General features: G+C 37.0%; 1 protein-coding gene across 14 annotated transcripts in view; it reads left to right on the top strand.

Annotated features, from left to right (window-relative positions):
- Positions 1 to 17574, top strand: part of PTPRK (protein tyrosine phosphatase receptor type K) — a 393483-nt gene that overhangs the window by 363952 nt on the left and 11957 nt on the right. For 4 of the 14 annotated variants that reach the window (XM_050315961.1, XM_050315960.1, XM_050315968.1 and 1 more), the window contains 12 exons: positions 1375 to 1410; positions 3855 to 3866; positions 5016 to 5200; positions 6943 to 7030; positions 7839 to 7915; positions 8109 to 8126; positions 10539 to 10575; positions 12387 to 12484; positions 13194 to 13310; positions 14073 to 14227; positions 15371 to 15506; positions 17337 to 17486. In XM_050315961.1, coding sequence (XP_050171918.1) covers positions 1375 to 1410; positions 3855 to 3866; positions 5016 to 5200; positions 6943 to 7030; positions 7839 to 7915; positions 8109 to 8126; positions 10539 to 10575; positions 12387 to 12484; positions 13194 to 13310; positions 14073 to 14227; positions 15371 to 15506; positions 17337 to 17486 — 1109 coding nt within the window. Of the gene's footprint in view, positions 1 to 1374; positions 1411 to 3854; positions 3867 to 5015; positions 5201 to 5996; positions 6053 to 6942; positions 7031 to 7838; positions 7916 to 8108; positions 8127 to 10538; positions 10576 to 12386; positions 12485 to 13193; positions 13311 to 14072; positions 14228 to 15370; positions 15507 to 17336; positions 17487 to 17574 lie in introns of those variants that run through there. The other 10 variants (XM_050315964.1, XM_050315972.1, XM_050315971.1 and 7 more) reach the window with 6 other exon arrangements.

The raw sequence follows: 17574 nt of genomic DNA on the forward strand, positions 1-17574 counted from the left end.
TCTGAGCAACCTGAGCTGCTTCTGAACTGGAATCTTTTGGAAATGGCACTGCATCTCTCTTCTCTTGCCTCCCATATTGCTTACCATGCATGAGCAAAATACATCCCTTAAGGCTCTTAAGTTCTTTTCTGGTTGTTGTAAGGGAAATGGATTTTGGAGGAGGGTTTATTGCTGGGTTTATTGAAGCTTACCAAACTGCAAAGTGCTAACATTTTAAGTGTCCCATAACCAATTATAAATGGGAGTTTAGTATCAGCCTGGTAGTCTTTCTACACAGTTTTTGCGGAACAGTTTGAAAAGTCTCCAAAGTTTGATGTCTTATTGGCACTGAAATTTGTAGAGGCAGGAAGAGCAGAGACACTTTGATATGTGCTTTGACGGTGAATCCCAGGCAAAGAATTCATCAGGAATTTACATGGCTATTAGTGAGCTGGGACTGCCAGGCACTTAGGCAGCCTTCCAGATGGACTGATGTGTTGCCAAGAGCCCAGCCACCACAGCCATCCTGGTTGGTTGGCAAAGTTGGCCATTGCTGGTTTCTAGCATTCTAGGTATGTGATTTTTTTATGTGTTGGAGAATTAATTTCTCCTGACCATTGTCTGTGCTGAGTCTTCCAAGCTTTCAGGGTTTCCTGCTATGTGACAAACGTTTAGGCAGACTGCTTGAGAACTGGAGCTTAATTTTGTCACAGAGAAGTTGATATTCTAATTTTGTGTTCCAGATTGGAACAAAACCAAATCCTGGATTCCACCATTTCTGTCCCAAAGAGCACGTTTGTCTAGTGTATGGTTCTAGTTGCGATAATGAAAGATAAAATTCTATGAATTTTATTCAGACATCTGCATTGGTGTATTTGTGATTTTCCTATACTCATTAAGAGAAATATCTTTGGTATTGCACATTAAAAAAGCTATTAACTGTAAAAATGTATGAATTTTTTTTAATTACCTGGAAGATTTTATAGGAATACCATTTTATTTTGAGATGAGCTATTGAAGTATTATATGAGAGGATGGGTTTAAAAGGAAAGAAGCGAGTTCTATGAAAGCGAACCTTTATTTTGAGGTGAAAGAACAATAGTAAAGGAGGAGCCCTTTCAAAAACTAAATTGCATGTAATGTCTTCTTTATTTCATTTCACTAAGAATCTCTTTGCCCTTATTATTACATTTCTGAAGTCCAAAATCACTGCCTTTCATTCCTCTTTTATTCAGGATGCTTCCTGGAACTGTATATTCATTCTGTTTTTCTCTTGTAATAAAATTAATGGGGTTTAGTTACCAGTTGCTTATATTCTGAAGTATGTTGTTTTTATTCTTAAAAATACACAAATTGAGGGTAATGTATTTCTTCATGGGCTTTGTTTTTCTACAGTGCCCAATGATCCACTTGTGCCGACAGCTGTGTTAGGTGAGGACCCCAGTCCTTCATTATCCATTCCTGCATGAGTTTTGTCTCCTTGCATGGTTGAAAATTGAAACAGCTTGCTTTATGTAAAACTGTTCTGTTTTCAGAAAATAACTCTACACTCAGTTCATCAATTCAGAATTAAACTTGGAACAGTTTTAGAATTAAAATTATTTTATGTTCTCATTAAGATGTTATTCTTAGTCACTGCTAACTGAAGAGTAAATGAGGAAATAGGTAAATGGAAAATACCAAAATTTTTTTTCCAGAGCTTTGAATCTGAGTTCCGATAAACTGACATGTGAAACTAGAACTCTATTAAGAGATTCTTAAAAATAAAATTCAGGTCCATATTAGCATTATTTACCACACAAAGTTCAATTTTCTAAGTAACAAGAATTAAAAGAAAAATAGAAAAGGGAAAATTCCAGAATATCCAAGAAGATAACAACTTTCTTTGTATGAACAAATGCTTATGTCTACCTATATTAATTACACATTTCAATTGACATTAGCTATTAAATTTTTCAACTTTTTACTTACTTCAGAAAGAAGAACATATGTTGAAATGGCCAGGCTGCTTATGCCTGTGCTGAATCTAGCACTGAATGCAGGTTTTAGAATCACTGATTTTTTTATTTATTTATTTGTTTTGTTTTTTAATACAAAGTGAAAAGTATAATTTGTACCCAAGTTCTTGGTTGGATAAACACAATGTACAGTATTGAGTTTCAGTCTGTTGCTGAGGTTATTTTAGGCTAAAAATCAGGTATCAGGAAATGGGTGTGAATTTAAGCATGTTGAAAATTAGATTCCTAGAAGTAGCACTTAAAGGAACCTGGGGACAATTTAATCCCTCCTGTGTTTTGAGATGGGACATTACACTTAAAATATAGACTCTTTCTGGCAACTGATTGCCTCATTGTGTTTTAAACATTTGAAGTGAACAGAATTTTGCTCTTGCAGTGGCATGTTCCAATACCTCTATCCTCTTAAGTAAAAATAAAATTCACATTCATGTTAGTAATGTTTGGGATCCAAAGCTCAATTTTCTTAGTATTAATTACTACTAACTGAGTGCTACTACTAAGTATTATTAATGCTTACTCCTAGTATTTCCTAGCTGGGCTAATCATTGCTGTGGATTGAGACATTTTCCTTTGAGGGACTCATAGGACTCATGCTTGTGTCCTTTCAAAGCAGTCTTTTTCCCATTGAAAGGCTCACGTTCTCAATTGTCTCTCTTTTAGTTGAATTAAACACAGTTCTTGCACTCAACATATTGTAGCTGATGTTTACTAAATTCATTGTCATTATTTTCCTCTGAACACTTTCCAACTCATAGGCTGAATTTTAAATTGCAGTAGCCCAAATCAGGTACAGTTCCTAGAAAAAGTCTCGGTGCTGAGCTGAGTGGTATAGGTACCCTCATACCCTTCTTGCATTTTTCCTGCTATGTGAACTGTATTTTCTCCTTTTTATTGTGCTCATGTTGCTCACTTGCGTTGAGTTACCTGTTAAAATCACAGTTATCATTAGCCAGTCCATTACTCCATTCTGTAAGTTTATATTTGACTTCCCTTTCCAACACACACAGTATGTTGCATTCACCATTCAATTCACCTTGTTGATTTTCTCATTGTGTCCCAGATAATCAAGATAACTTTGAAATCTGATCCTGTGCTCGTGAAATGCTTATGGTACCTTACCATTCATATAAGAAATTACCCATACTGTCAGGGTATTTTCTGCTGTGGCAGACACAGATACAGACAGTTGTGAACAGCAAGGGCAAGGAACTAAGTGAAGAACAGTTTAATAGTTTCTGTCTGCATTTCCATCTAGTGGTAATGCTATTCTGGGCAAGATAGTCTTCTGGTATAAGCAAAGCAATGAAAGTTGGAAGAGATAATATTTTTCATGGAGTGGACTGAAATAGTGGGAGAGAAGTGTACAAGCTTTTGGACACACAATGTGAAAGAGGCTGGGTACCTGTAAACTTATTCCTTTGGAACTGGATCATTTGACCTACTCAGTATAGCCCTTGCTTGGCCCAGCATTACAAAACAGTTCTGCTTTTATTTTGAGAGAAGCAAAATTTTATGGGTTCTAAGTCATAGAGCATACTCTTTTATATGAAACTCTTATTAGTTGTAGCTATACTAGGTTTCTTTTTCTTCATGTATAGGTTATTAATGCTACTCTCCATTCTGTGTATATTAGCACTAAGTTAGTATGACAATTTTGCTTTTCTCAAGTCCCTATCATTACAGTGATGGCATAATAATGTGGCCCTTATATTTTTTAAATGGCTTTCATTGTTACCTATTGTGAAGCTTTAACAACTTTTAATGTCACTTTCTTTTAGTCATTTTCTATTATAGTCCTGAAATAAATTTCTTATGTTCTGTTCACTCATTGTTTTTTGCTGCTTCAATGGGTTAAAGTGCCTATTACTGGTAAGTATACTGCAAGGAATGGGGAGAACTGCAAATCCTGAGGTGGTTTGGAATGTGTGCAATTTAATAGGGGTAACACTGTAATATAAAGTGACTGCTGCATGTCACTCACATTATTAAGCAGGTTAGTGAGGCATAAATGTACTGAAATTAGCAGCTTCTGTGACAGTTCAAAAAATCAGGTTTCTTAGGAGATTTCATTTCAGAAGGCATTGAACAGAGTTTGCATTTTGGCGCAATTGTAGAAAATCCAACCCTTGAGGTGTTCATTTTTTTTCCTAAAGTGTTTTGCTTCTAATCTGGATCCTTTGCGAGGAAAATGGTAAACAGATTTCAAAGAAGTTTAGGAGGGGTCAGCTACCCACTTCTCATTTCAGTAGCTATTTTCCAAGAAGGTTTAAATTTGAACTTTTCTTCCCATGCAAATTAATTTGATCTGATGATTGCTAATTTAAATAACTGTTTCACAAAAGGGATTGACAAAATGCAATCACCTCATGCATCTTTGACGTTTAGTTTTGATATGAGGATTGGTGTAGCAAAAAGCATTGGAAGAAACTTCTTTGTTTATACAGAGCAAAAATTGTGGCTGAAATCAGCACACTCAACAGTTTCATTTCTCTACTAAAAGACTCGAGTTAAAATGACTACTCTGAAGTGCTGATTCGTCTTCCTAAGTGGAGGTGGTGTTCTGAATTGTGGCATAATTGCTTTTATTTTTGACCGGGATCTCAATTTACTGTTTGTTGGTTTTAGACAAATTATGTGCTGATACCACTATAGAATTATTCTAATTTATTGTTTAGGGTGTAGTATTGCTGTTGATACATATTATCCATTAAAAAGTTACTTTGGGTGATAGAGTCTGGAGTTTCCAAGTACATTTATGTCATAAAGTTTTGTAGCTTCAAACAAAATGCCCTTCAGACATCTTTATTGTGGGATGAAGGACTGCAAACTTTCGTATGTGTTTGCTGTTAAATTCTTTTATGTACTTCACAGTATTTATGTGCTGGAGAGTAAGTGCTTTGCGTTCTCAGAAATTAGATATGTTTTTGAAGGAAGAGGTTGAAAATAGATATTGATATGTATTGCAGCTGCTGTTATTGCTCTGCAGCTACCTAATGCATTGATTTCTTGTGAATACAGATGAAAATCACAGTGCGACAGCAGAGTCCAGTCGACTCCTGGATGTCCCTCGTTATCTCTGTGAAGGCACAGAATCCCCATACCAGACTGGGCAGCTGCACCCTGCCATCAGGGTGGCTGATCTCCTGCAGCATATTAACCTAATGAAGACCTCTGACAGCTATGGATTTAAAGAGGAGTATGAGGTGAGATCTTCAGTGGTGGGGCTTTGCTAGGCTTTGCCCTTTGAAATGGGAAACCTTTTGTTTGCATTGTATTGCAAAAGGATGGAACTAAATGTCACGGGTTTAAGCGAAAAACAGATACACAGACATAAGATTCCTACATGTGTAACTCCCAAGTGAAATAGTGAATGGAGTCCAGTGGTTTTAGCCTTTACCACTGCCTGGTAGAAATCCCCTCTGTGTTTCTTAGGGTATAAGAAGACATGTCCTGCTGAATCTTTTTGACATATTGTAAGAAGTTGCCACTCTTTTGTTGCTGCTCTTTAGTAGAAATGTTGTAATTAGTTCTGTGAGCTATCTTCAGTGCAGATCTCCTGGATTAGGTTAAAGTAAAGATTTTAACCTGGCCAGTTTCACAAGAAATATTGACTGGAAGCACTCTCATGATTTATTATAGCATCTCAGCAGGGCAATACTGGGACTTAAGTCCAGCCAAGAAGTAGTAACGACATGCTGAGGGTAGTAATGTCTTGAAGTTCTAATTAGACCTGCCTGAGCATGTCTACTTACAACTTTAATGTTGAAGTGGAAGCAAAAAATTCCCAGCACCAGAGGTAGAAGATGAGTACAGATTAATTTCACTTCTGATCTCTGAATCTCTTGTGATTCTTTGGGATTAGAATATCAGGTAGGACGCACAGTAAAGATGGGAATGGTACTGCCAAGGTTGCTCACAATACAGCTAGGTTTAAAATGAGTTTTCTCTGAGTAAGTAATCTCTTCTGACACAGTTTTCAATCTTCTCTCCTTTCTGCAGCTGTCTCTACTGTAACATAAGAACTGGAATAAATAAATGTGTGGTTTTTAAAAGAATATTATTCTCTTTTCCTCTCTTTTACTTAAATATACTTCATTATGCTCTGCCTAACTTCAAGGCTAAGCCCAGCCACTGCTGGGGAGGGAGGGTGGTCCCTGATGCCACATCAGGTGTTTTCCTGCTTGCTACTTCTTCTATTACTATACACGACATCTATTCCCTGCCTTGGGCTTCTGACTGTGCATTAAAGTTCTGTTTCCATGACTACTGTGTATTTTCTGGAGATAACTTACCCAGATCAGGATAAGAGAACATCTGGAAGGAAAGAATAGCATAGACCTGCAACAGCTGTAATATATCTACGGGCAATGAAGAAAAAGCCAAGGAGGAATAAAAGCTGCTTCTATCACTACTGAGAGATCAAACTCTTAAGAGCTCAAAAATGTAGAATAATTTTGCTAGTGGCTAGAGGGAGGGATACGAGGAAAAGCAACGTGAATAATGAACAATGGCAGAGGAGATTTCCTCATGGCTCTGTAGGAAGAAAAGCCATTTTACTAAGTAAGATGTGGAAAGCGATGTCATGCTGTAGGAAACAGGCTGTATATTATGGTGTCCTGTAAGAAGAGTGATCGGTTTCTCTGTGCGTTCTCAGTTTGCTGTCATTCCTCCATAGCAAGTATGTATGAGCAAGTTTAGCCTTCCAGCAATTGCAGCATTTGGAATCACTCTGGAGTTCTTTAGTGACTTGCCAATTTACTCATAGCAGTCAGAGAGAGCCTTCCTTCTTCACTAGGTATATTTATATACCATGGTACCACCTGGGTGATCAGGGCAGACAAGCCAAGCTGAGCTTACTTTATGGTAGAGCAGTTCTTTTAAGCTGTTATTTCTGGAGATAAATTAATGGTCAGAATGTTTTCTTTCGGAACATTTTTATTTATAGAGTTTCTTTGAGGGGCAGTCAGCTTCTTGGGATGTCGCTAAGAAGGATCAAAACAGAACAAAGAACCGCTATGGAAACATTATAGCATGTGAGTATCGGTGTCCTTGGTTTGAGCGATAGCTCTACTCGTGTGTTACCCGTGCTGTATTCTCTCTTCCTTTACAAGTCTCCGGTGGCATAGCTGCTTAATACCCTCAGCTGAGAAGCAGGACAGTGCCTTTTTCAGCTTTTTTTTTTTTTTTTTGTCCTTCACAGTTCAACTTTCTTCCTTTTATAACTCAGGCTGAATTTCGCATTTGCATCTCCGTTGTGCAAGCGGTGGTAAGCATATATCAGCAACAAGCTAGCACTCATTTGGATGTTGATTCTGTTTATTTGCAATTTGTATTGTTTTACCAGTGCTATTGAACACACAGGAATCAAGGTACCAGAGAAGTCCCTGAATGGGTAGAGTTACCTCTTCATCGAATCCAAGTGCATTGCTAACCCACATGTTTTGACTTCATTAATGTCTCAATATGAACTTGAGCAGGCTTGGGTTGGAAGTGAGGAAACAGTAATCAGCATTTTTGGTTTTCTAGATTGCCAGCAGTGGAACTGATATTGAAAGGGACTTTGAGCAAGTAACCTGTTTTCTTTGTGTCTTTTTAACCACGAGTAACAGTGCCAACACCTTTCAGCTACACTTAATGAAATTTAGTGAATGTTTTTTGAAATAATTGGAGACCACAAACAAAATGGTTCTTTGTAATTCTGTGTAAACCCTTTGTATTTAAAGATTGTAAATTGTGAGGTGCTTATACCAGCTGATTTTGGTTTGCTAGATGACTTACCGTTAGTATCTTACTAAAAAAATCACACTTCAAAAAGGCTCCGTAACCACTTGGTTTTTACAGATGACCACTCCAGGGTGATTTTGCAACCTGTTGAAGATGATCCATCTTCAGATTACATTAATGCCAACTACATAGATGTGAGTGGAATGCACAGCTTTCTCCCTCTCAATTTGCCAGCTTCTCTATGTGAAATTATTGCATGCTATGCCTACAAATTTATTGAACGCTTTCTTTTATTAAGAACAAATGTACACTTTCCTTGTTCTACGTCCTAGTACTCACTGACATTGTTGTGCTTTCTTTCACATCTGACTTTGGTTTGGGCTGTAGATTTGGCTGTACAGGGATGTAAGTACCACTATATGTGAATAACAGCATCCTATTGTAAATATTTAATATAGATATTGTTATTAATTACTTTCCTCTTCTATTTTTATCAGTTGATAACTATGCATGCCTCATCTAATTTATCTCATCTGTTCCTTTAAAAAATTTCTTTTTCGTGTGAATATTTTTTGTACCTGTTTTGAAAAAAAAATTTAGCCTTTTAGCATAATTATACCTTTTAGCATATTTTTGGATGTTAAATAACTCAAGTGAGCCTATCTGTCAAAGAGTACTTGCTGTTCTCATTTTTAGTGATGATTTTCACCACTAGCCTTTCTTTTTCCCTTCCCATTTATATGTGAGAAACTAGATAGTATCCTGTACTGTAGTTGTCTGAAAATGTACCTGTGGAGTAGCCATAATGTTTGTTTAGCAAAAAGAGAGGGACTATGGCATTTGTGGGTTAGGTTGGGTTTTGGAGGGAGGGGTTGTTTGTTTTCAACAACAGTTTAGACAAACAATATTTAGGTGTCATTTGTCTTAATGTGCTGATTTAGATATTACAAAGTATATACACAAACACATTTTATATAAATATTTTAATGTAGTAGAAATTTCCTCACTTCTGCAGAAAACCTCTAAAGTTTGAAATTCCATACTTCAATCAGAATACAAAATAAATTATGCATTTTTTAAAAAAAGTGATACCAATTTTGCCAGATGCTTTGGTTAACAACATATAACTTTTCTCCAATTAAAACCATAGGAATAAACAAGGTGTTGTATTCAAAGTAATTCCAAAGTAATTTGAAAGGTAGTGGAGTAACAAGTACAAATGTTTTTCAAATACATGGAGTTTGATTACTTTTTTTTATAATTGAACCTTAGCAGTTTTTCCTGACCACTGTTAGTTGATAAATCATTTAAGAGCCCTTGAATTTCCAGGATATAAAGATTTAGCTCTAGATATATATATGTCTTTTTATCTGGATATTTTAACAAGGCAGTCTCTGTGAAGTGATAGGCCCATGATATTTTGCCTAGGGCTTTAAACAAGAAAACTCTCCCAGATTTGTAATAATTCCAGTTCCTTGAGCATATTGTTTTTCTGATTTAGGAGTGAATTGAATCTCATTAGAGCCAGACAAGAAAACTACAGGTTAAAACTGGTACTTGGCAATTTTTAAGTGGCACTTTTATCTTCTGGAAAGCATTACTCAGTGTAAACCAGTGTAGCCCAGGTTCCACTTTCATCATTTGAAGCAGAGGATTGATATTAAGAACTTCATGAGAAATTTTTTAGTCATTTGATGCAATCTTGGTCTCTTATAAAGCCAAGAGTAAGATACTTAGAAGTTTTTTCATAAGCCCCAGAGGAAGGCATTCTCACTCAAAACAGGATAATGAAGCAGTTTGTGGAAAAGAATAAAACCTCCTTGGGTTTGTTGAAGTCCTTTACTTTAGTAGTCTCTTCTGAATACCTGGAATCCAAGGGCTTGTGCTCCCCTGTAATGAAGTGCTTCAAGCAAGTAGCCCAATAAAACTGTAAGCTAGAGAATAATTGGAGTTATTAACCTTTGCACATGGTGAAATTCTGTATTGTCTTCTCACCAACAATACTAAACTCTCCTTCCTCTTTGTAGCTAAATCTAGCTGGTACTGGTCAAAATATACTGAGAATTATTTCTCAGGAGCAGTACCTCTTTGTCTTGTAGTTTTTATGTGGACAATTAGTGCTGTTTAGTACTGCTAGCACTGGCATAGACCCAGCTACGTGGAAAAGCTTAGTTGTATAGGGTTACCTCTCTACATATATATCTATATCTAACTATATATATAGAGAGAGATGTAAGTATTATGTATATACTTGTGTGTATCATGCCCACTATAACTGATGTTTGTACAGTCAAGCAGAACATTTCACTGCAGTAGGACCTTGAGACAGTGCACACAAGTGTTCAGCTCTGTCCCCATTAGTTAGAGCTGGGGTGTATACCTCTGTGCCTTACAATGATTCTCTGTTTAGAAGAAGGAAAAAGGTGTATATTTTTTCATATTGGCTAAGTTGGGAACACAGATCAACTACTGAGATAATATGGTGGCAAAGAATTTTTCGTAAATTTTAAGTAAATGCCCCAGTGTATTCAGCTGGGGAAATAATGTCAATAGATAACCAGTTTTTAGGCATGGGGGACCCATCAAGAATACTCCTTCCCAGTACACTACAGTGTCTGTTCAAGTCAGATGTTCTTATTTTCATTTTATCTGTTGTCATTTGAACCTTTTCAATATTAACTGTTTTTTTGAGATTTTGAGCTTCATGCTGCTCTTAAATATTGGTTTGTTCTGAAAATGTTGTCTAGAGTTAAGGCTTTTATTTTCCACTCTCTGTTAGTAATACGATACTCAAACCAACTTATATTGCTGTTTTAGGGATATCAGAGACCAAGTCACTACATTGCAACCCAAGGTAAGGATCTGCCAGCTTTAATCAAATCAAACAAGTGTTCTCTGTAGTGTCCCAAAGTGTTTTGGTAAAATGGAAGTAGGTGGAAATAAAGCATACACAGTATTGTGAGTTGTCATCTTGTATTATGGTAAAATAACATTGCTTGTTCAGGTGGAATGTGAATAAATTCAAAAATTGCACTAATTTATCATGTTAATTAGCTATTGAGCAAATCTTTTAGTGATAAATTCAGCTGATAAAGTCAGAAGCTACTACCATGATTTCCAATTATGAAGATGAATAGAGAAAAGAGATGTGGACAGAAAAGAACAGTTTCAACCTGCCTTGAGGCATTTTTCTTTCCATATTACAGTGTATTCTTTTATTGTCTAGGATTTAGTCCAGGATACAGTGAAGATAGTAATGATAAATTAAACTCTGTCTCAGAAAATCTGGGTAAAGTTAAGTCCAGAGGACAAAGCCTCTTTTTAGGAAGGAGTGAGGAAAATCTTTATCATGTAACACCCTAATAATAAAATCAGGGGTTAGAGAAAAAAACTAAAGTTCTATGGAAATTATTAATTTTGTGTTTCTGATAAAACTCCTCACAGTGAGGAAAAACAAATAGATTAGTCTAAGATTGCACTGAAATATCAGAGGATATGAATTAAAGAAAAAATAATTAGATTTAGGTGTGCCATTATTTGATCTGTGAGTATAATCAGATAGCTGTCTGGAAATATCCTGTTATTTGTGCCCTTGGTTGATTGTAGCTGCACACAGGAAAGACAAAATAAAGACTTGTTTTAAAGCAGGATGTTCAAAGTTCTGTCCACGTGTTTTTTAATTTTTGTGTAAGTGCTGCCTCAATAGGTCTCTCTGTGGTAGTTAAGTCTACGTTTGCATTTTATTTTTGTTTTACTATGTAAATCGTAGCACATAATAGTGTGTAAAGGAGGCAAAAATTTAATGCCTCTTTTGTGTGCAGCCCATCATCTAACATATGAAGAAATATGTTTTAGTCTTCAAATGTTACTTTTAGGTTTAGTGTTGTGCTCAGCAGTGCTGGGTTTGCAGTTGGACTCAATGATCTTAAAGTCTTTTTCCAACTTAAATAATTCTGTTCTTCTATATGAGTTATATAAGTAATATTTATAGTAGTGCTGGATGGTCAGGAAGCTGTTTCTGAGGTTATTGTAGCAAAGTAAAAGCCTCTGTCACTCAGCATGCCTCTGCAGCAGAGCAGGAGGCAAGAGCTTAACTGAGTGCTCTTCATTTGCCTCACAGAAAAGTAGTTAAGTTAGTTTATATACACTCCAGTGGGAAGTTTACGCCTCAGCACCTACTTGTGCTTCTGTGCTTTGCCAGCATCTGGATGGTAAGTGCACAGTACCTGTACCAGCAGCCCTCCTGCCTGATACTTCACTCTGGCATGGGCATATCCTTGGTGAGCACCTGAAGAAACTGACTCTCAACACATTGTATTTAACAAATGTAAAATATATCTCTGGGGCTGTAACTATAGGTGTAGTCACACATTCCTGTGTCCTTGTAGTTTTCAAGCAGCTTCTGGCATTTTGATACACGAAACACCTACTATTAATTTCTTTCAAGTGGTAATTCAGTTAAATTGGGAAGATTCAGCATTGGTTAGAAATAACAATATAGTCTGGAAACTGTCACAATGTTAAGATGATGTGGTTTTGCAAAGCTTTCATCTCTGAGCAAGTGTGCTCATGTACATCAGCTCTGAAAAGCACTGGATTTTATTTTTAGCACTTGCTTTGACTATTATTTTTTTGCAGATTATTACCTGGATTTTTTTCTTACAGGTCCAGTTCATGAGACTGTGTATGACTTTTGGAGAATGATATGGCAGGAGCAATCGGCTTGTGTTGTGATGGTCACAAATTTAGTGGAAGTTGGGAGAGTAAGTTTTTGGTTTTGTTTTTCTTTTAATGCTGCAAGCTTAAAAAAAAACAACCAGCTGACAAGACACACTATCAGCAGAATGTAGAAGGGTCTTGTGAAGGATGATCCTGCATCCTAAGAGGGGAAGGGGCAAGAGTCCAGACGTTGCTGCCACTATGGCATTGTGTAAAAATGACTTCTGAAGGTGTTTGCTGTGTTGCTTTCATGAGTAGTGAAAAATTGTCTAAATCCAAAATTCATATTTCAGCAAAATAGATTTGCATGTTGTCACTCAAATGAGGAGGGTAAGTGAACTAGTGAGGAAATGAGCTCCAATATCAGTGGCTAGAAGTCAGCAAATTATTTACAGTTCAGCAGTAACACATCCCTCAGGGAGTTCTATAAAATATCTTGGATTACTTGCAACAGTTTGATTATGGATACAAAATGCATCCCAGTTTACCATAAGTGGAAATACATTCCATAGCTCAGCACTAAAAAAAAAATACAAATGCTCACTTAAAAGTGAATTTGGCATCTAAGTACAGCTGTGTGAAGCAGTGGAAACTCCTTGTAGCTAGTGCTTAACTTAACATAGCAGCCATTAGCCATGACAAGCCACATGAGTGCATGGTCATTTTGGAAATAAATGTGGTGTCATGCAGTATCATGTATCCTCAAGCTTTTCTTTTCCGTTGGTGTAAAATGCATACCCATTTTGTATTTAGGTTAAGTGTTACAAGTACTGGCCTGATGACACAGAAGTTTATGGGGACTTCAAAGTGACCTGTGTAGAGATGGAGCCCCTTGCGGAGTACGTCGTCAGGACATTCACTCTGGGAAGGGTGAGCACATTTTGAAAGGGCTCAGCAAAATACTGTTCCCTGGTAGCAAGGAGGATGAAAGAGGCCATGCTGACATGTGTTCCTGTAGAATTCCAAATCCCTCTGGCTCATTAGCAGGCCCACAGTATAAGCAGCCTTACCTCACCATGGGAGTTATGCATTGCATCAGCGCTATCCAAACATGTATCTCACTGTGGGACTTTGAATTTCCCCAGAAATGTCAACTGCTGCCCTTCCCTCTCTGACAGTCCCCTCTTCTCCATAGCCATGCTTGTGAGCTAAGCTCAAGTACCACATTATGAGTCATGCCTGCTCTTTCCCTCCATTCACTCTGTTCTGACTGCTGCTGAGTCAATCTCAATCAAAGGTCAGACTCTGTGAAGTGCAATATATGTGGCACGGTTGTGGTCTTATTTTAAATCATTTTACTTGCCTTTAAAGGTAGCTGGCCATTGTCTTAATTAGCAAAACTTCTGAAAATCAATATAAAATGCATCTAAGTCAATAACAAACAAACAAAAAACAGTGCAGCAAAACTAGCATGCTTAATGTCAAAACTAAAAATTACAAACTTCAAAATTGAAAAAAAAACCCAACAGTGACATCTGTAAGCTTCCTGTGGGTCTTTGCTTTAAATAGTTAGTGAAAGAATAAAAACTGCACGTAGATTCTATCAGTATGTGTGTTCATTATTTGATCAGATAAAATCTAGTCTGTGAAATACTTTGAATTTCATAACTTTGGTTTTTTTGCCTTTTACAGAGGGGCTACAATGAAATCCGTGAAGTTAAACAGTTTCATTTCACTGGCTGGCCCGATCATGGAGTTCCTTACAATGCCACAGGCCTGCTTTCCTTTATACGGAGAGTCAAATTATCTAACCCTCCTAGTGCAGGGCCTATTGTTGTCCATTGCAGGTGTGTACAGAAGGGGCAAGATTGATTTTTTTCCACTAACATGTAGTATGATTATTTACAGGAGTCTATTGTGGAGCATTCACCATTTCAAAGTGTTTTGGTTTTGTTGTTCCCTTTTTGAATTGCCTAATTCACACCGCAGTAGGATTTGGCTGCCTACAGCAATGTCTGGAAATAACCAGGTTCTAGTACACTTTTCCTAAAAGCAATAGCCGGAGAATTTCTTTTTCCTGCAACATCTGCACCAGCTAAATCATATAATACTTTAGGCTATCATTTTAGGTAGCCTACAACAATTTTGTGACAGTATTCAAGAATGAGCGTAGATACATCTGCTCTGATAGTTTGGTGTTGCATATAATGTCTGAACAGATTAATAATTTAAATCAAAGTAAGCATGTAGATGAAGGAAGATGGAATGAGGTTAATGGCAACAAATACAGAACATTGTTTTTCCTGTGCAGGTTTTGCAAGGTTTTGTTGTTGGAACACAGTCCTTTGACAAATAGAATTTATTTTCAGCAAATGTATGATTTTCTTAAAGATTTTCATCAAATATTTAATTACATTTTGTACATAAAGTTACTCAACCTTTATAGATTTTAATAATTCAGTGTGCAAAAACTGTCCATAGCTTTATGTAAAAGCAAAATAAATCATGAGTGAATCTTCTGGATCCTGTTAAATGTGCTGTCTGAACTAGCTTGGAACTTGGCCAGTAAAACATACACTTGCGTTTCTTATTGCAATATATATCACTTAAAATCATCCTTAGTCTTATTAAAGAAAAACAAGATCTGTCATATTCTGAAGTGCATAAGCTTAATTATGCTCCAGATTTCAGTTAAACTAATTTTTTTTCCTTTAAGTATTGATCTGAATGATAAAAGGAAGTTCTTTTTTCTTTTTCTTTTTCTTTTTTTTTTTTTTTTTACTGTTACTTAGGAGATCAGATCTGGTGGAAAAAGGTTGTTTTGGACACATCAAAAGATTTAAAGGACATTATGATGAGAAGATAAAATTTAGATAGTGATTGTGATGAGAGAACTGAATGTCGTTATAAAAATGCCCTCAGTAATAGCTATAAAGTTTGTAGATGTTTTTCTGGGGATATTCCTAACGGTATTTACTGATTCTTTTTAGTGCTGGTGCTGGACGGACAGGTTGTTATATTGTGATCGATATCATGTTAGATATGGCAGAAAGAGAAGGTGTTGTGGATATCTACAACTGTGTCAAAGCTTTACGGTCCCGCCGCATCAACATGGTACAGACCGAGGTATGGCAGTTTGCCTTCAAAGCCTTTTGAAACACACTACGTCAGAATTTCACTGTGACTCTGAGAAGAGCAGGCAGTGGCCTTCTTGAGGGTTTATGTCCATCCGGGGGCATTACTCAGTGCTAACAGTGCTCAGAACCAGGGTGGTACAACAAACCTGACAACTCTTTTAGTCTTCACACAAACAAGTACCCACCTCAGTGGGTAACAAAAGGAAAGCAAGGAGGATTTTTTTAGGGAAGACCTTGCATAAGACCTGTCTGGGACACCTCTCCCCAGCTCTGGTATCAGCAATTCCAGGAACCCACAGGTGGAATTTCAGCAGGTTGCCACTGGTTTTAGACTATCTCTGATCACTTTATCCATAAATTGACTGTTGCACTTTATGTTCCATTTCTTTCTCCCTTTTCAACTCTGTTTTTGTTTGCTTTATTAACCTTGCTGCCAAGCTTTTACCATTTTTTACCCTTTTGGTCTTTCAATATGTCTTCAACAACTTCATAGTACAAACCATTGCCTTAGTAATGAATCTCTAGCACTTCCCATTCTGCCACTAGAGTACCATTGAGCTTCCATGCAAGCATAGGTTATCAGTTTATGTTAAGGCAGCTTATCTGAAGTGGTTTGCCGCTTCTCTCCATAGGGACATCTACCTGAGAAGTTATTTCACCTGTGACCACATGGAAATCTCTGCAGTTGGCAGCCAGGCATATCGGTGTAATTTGGTGCAGTTTTTATTCCATGCTTTGACCTGTGGCAGTTGAACAAATAAATGGTCATGGTCAACTACTCCTGCTACAGGGCCATTAACCTTTGGGGTGGAGTGTTTTAGTCTGACTGCTTCAACCATCCCCTCCAAAACTTAATCTGCATGTGAATTAACACCTCTACTATTATTCCTTTCTCTTTCTCTCCTTTTTGCCTTTTACCTCTCACCTTGTCTCAGAGGTTCATACTTGCATAGAAAAATAAATCTGTAATTGCAGCAAGATCTTGTTAGATAGGCGACAGTGATGCCAATAGCTCTATAGCTGTGTGGGTAAGGCAGCAAAGGCTGTAGAGACAGAAGATGGCCATGGTCCCTGGACGTGTGCTGTTTCTATAGGCACGTATTAAAGTTTATGCTGTTGGAACCTCATTTGTATACACAGTAACTAGGTGAGGCTGGCACAGTTCTAGACATGGTTTACATCTATTACTCTCAGGGTGGGAAAATATAATGGGCATTGTGTAAAAATTGACAGGAGGCCTAATTGAAATAGTAGTGCAGTTACCTAGGACTCAGGCTATCTCAAGGCAAGTCAGGAAAAAATGGGAAGAAATGGTGCTTTTGTTGGAACACACTTGAATTTATTACTGGCCTAGAGCTGGCTGTGAGGCAACTGGTGTACTAGCTTGCACATGCATAAGGAGAGCGCAGCGTGCCAAATACTGGCTAATTACACTAGTAGTGCTTGAAGCAATTTACTCTTTCTGTTATTATCAGAAGACTGAAAGCTATTAAAAAAATTAGTATAGCCAACAAGTCACTGGCATATGCACAGAAACCCATAAGCACTGCAAGAACACTAAAAACCTCCTGTTAAATAAATTGCTATCCCCGCTTTGTGAAGTTTTACTGAATTTAAATTGGTCCTGAAGAAAATGTCCTTGTTAACTGCAGCCCAATAAGAACAAGACTGTGTTTGTATTAAAACATTATTTAATGTATCGATGGACACTACCTTGATGAGTTTTACAGTGTGCAGTAGATCTGTTTATCCTAAAAGAAGGAAAGATCCGGGTTTTTTTAAATGGCTATAATTTTTGTTTCTTTTCCTGATTTGATAGGAGCAGTACATCTTTATTCATGATGCCATTCTAGAAGCTTGCCTGTGTGGAGAAACTGCCATTCCTGTCTGTGAATTCAAAGCTGCTTATTTTGATATGATTAGAATAGACTCTCAGACAAACTCTTCACATCTCAAAGATGAGTTTCAGGTATTCACAGTTCCTACTAACTCTTGATGCAACAACAATTTTTTTGCCTCTAGATACCTTTAATTTATTTTAATGAAAAGGCTTTTCA

Source organism: Myiozetetes cayanensis, unplaced genomic scaffold (genome assembly GCF_022539395.1).
Source record: "Myiozetetes cayanensis isolate MyiCay16 unplaced genomic scaffold, myiCay2020 scf2-11, whole genome shotgun sequence".
Classification (NCBI taxonomy): Eukaryota; Metazoa; Chordata; class Aves; order Passeriformes; family Tyrannidae; genus Myiozetetes; species Myiozetetes cayanensis.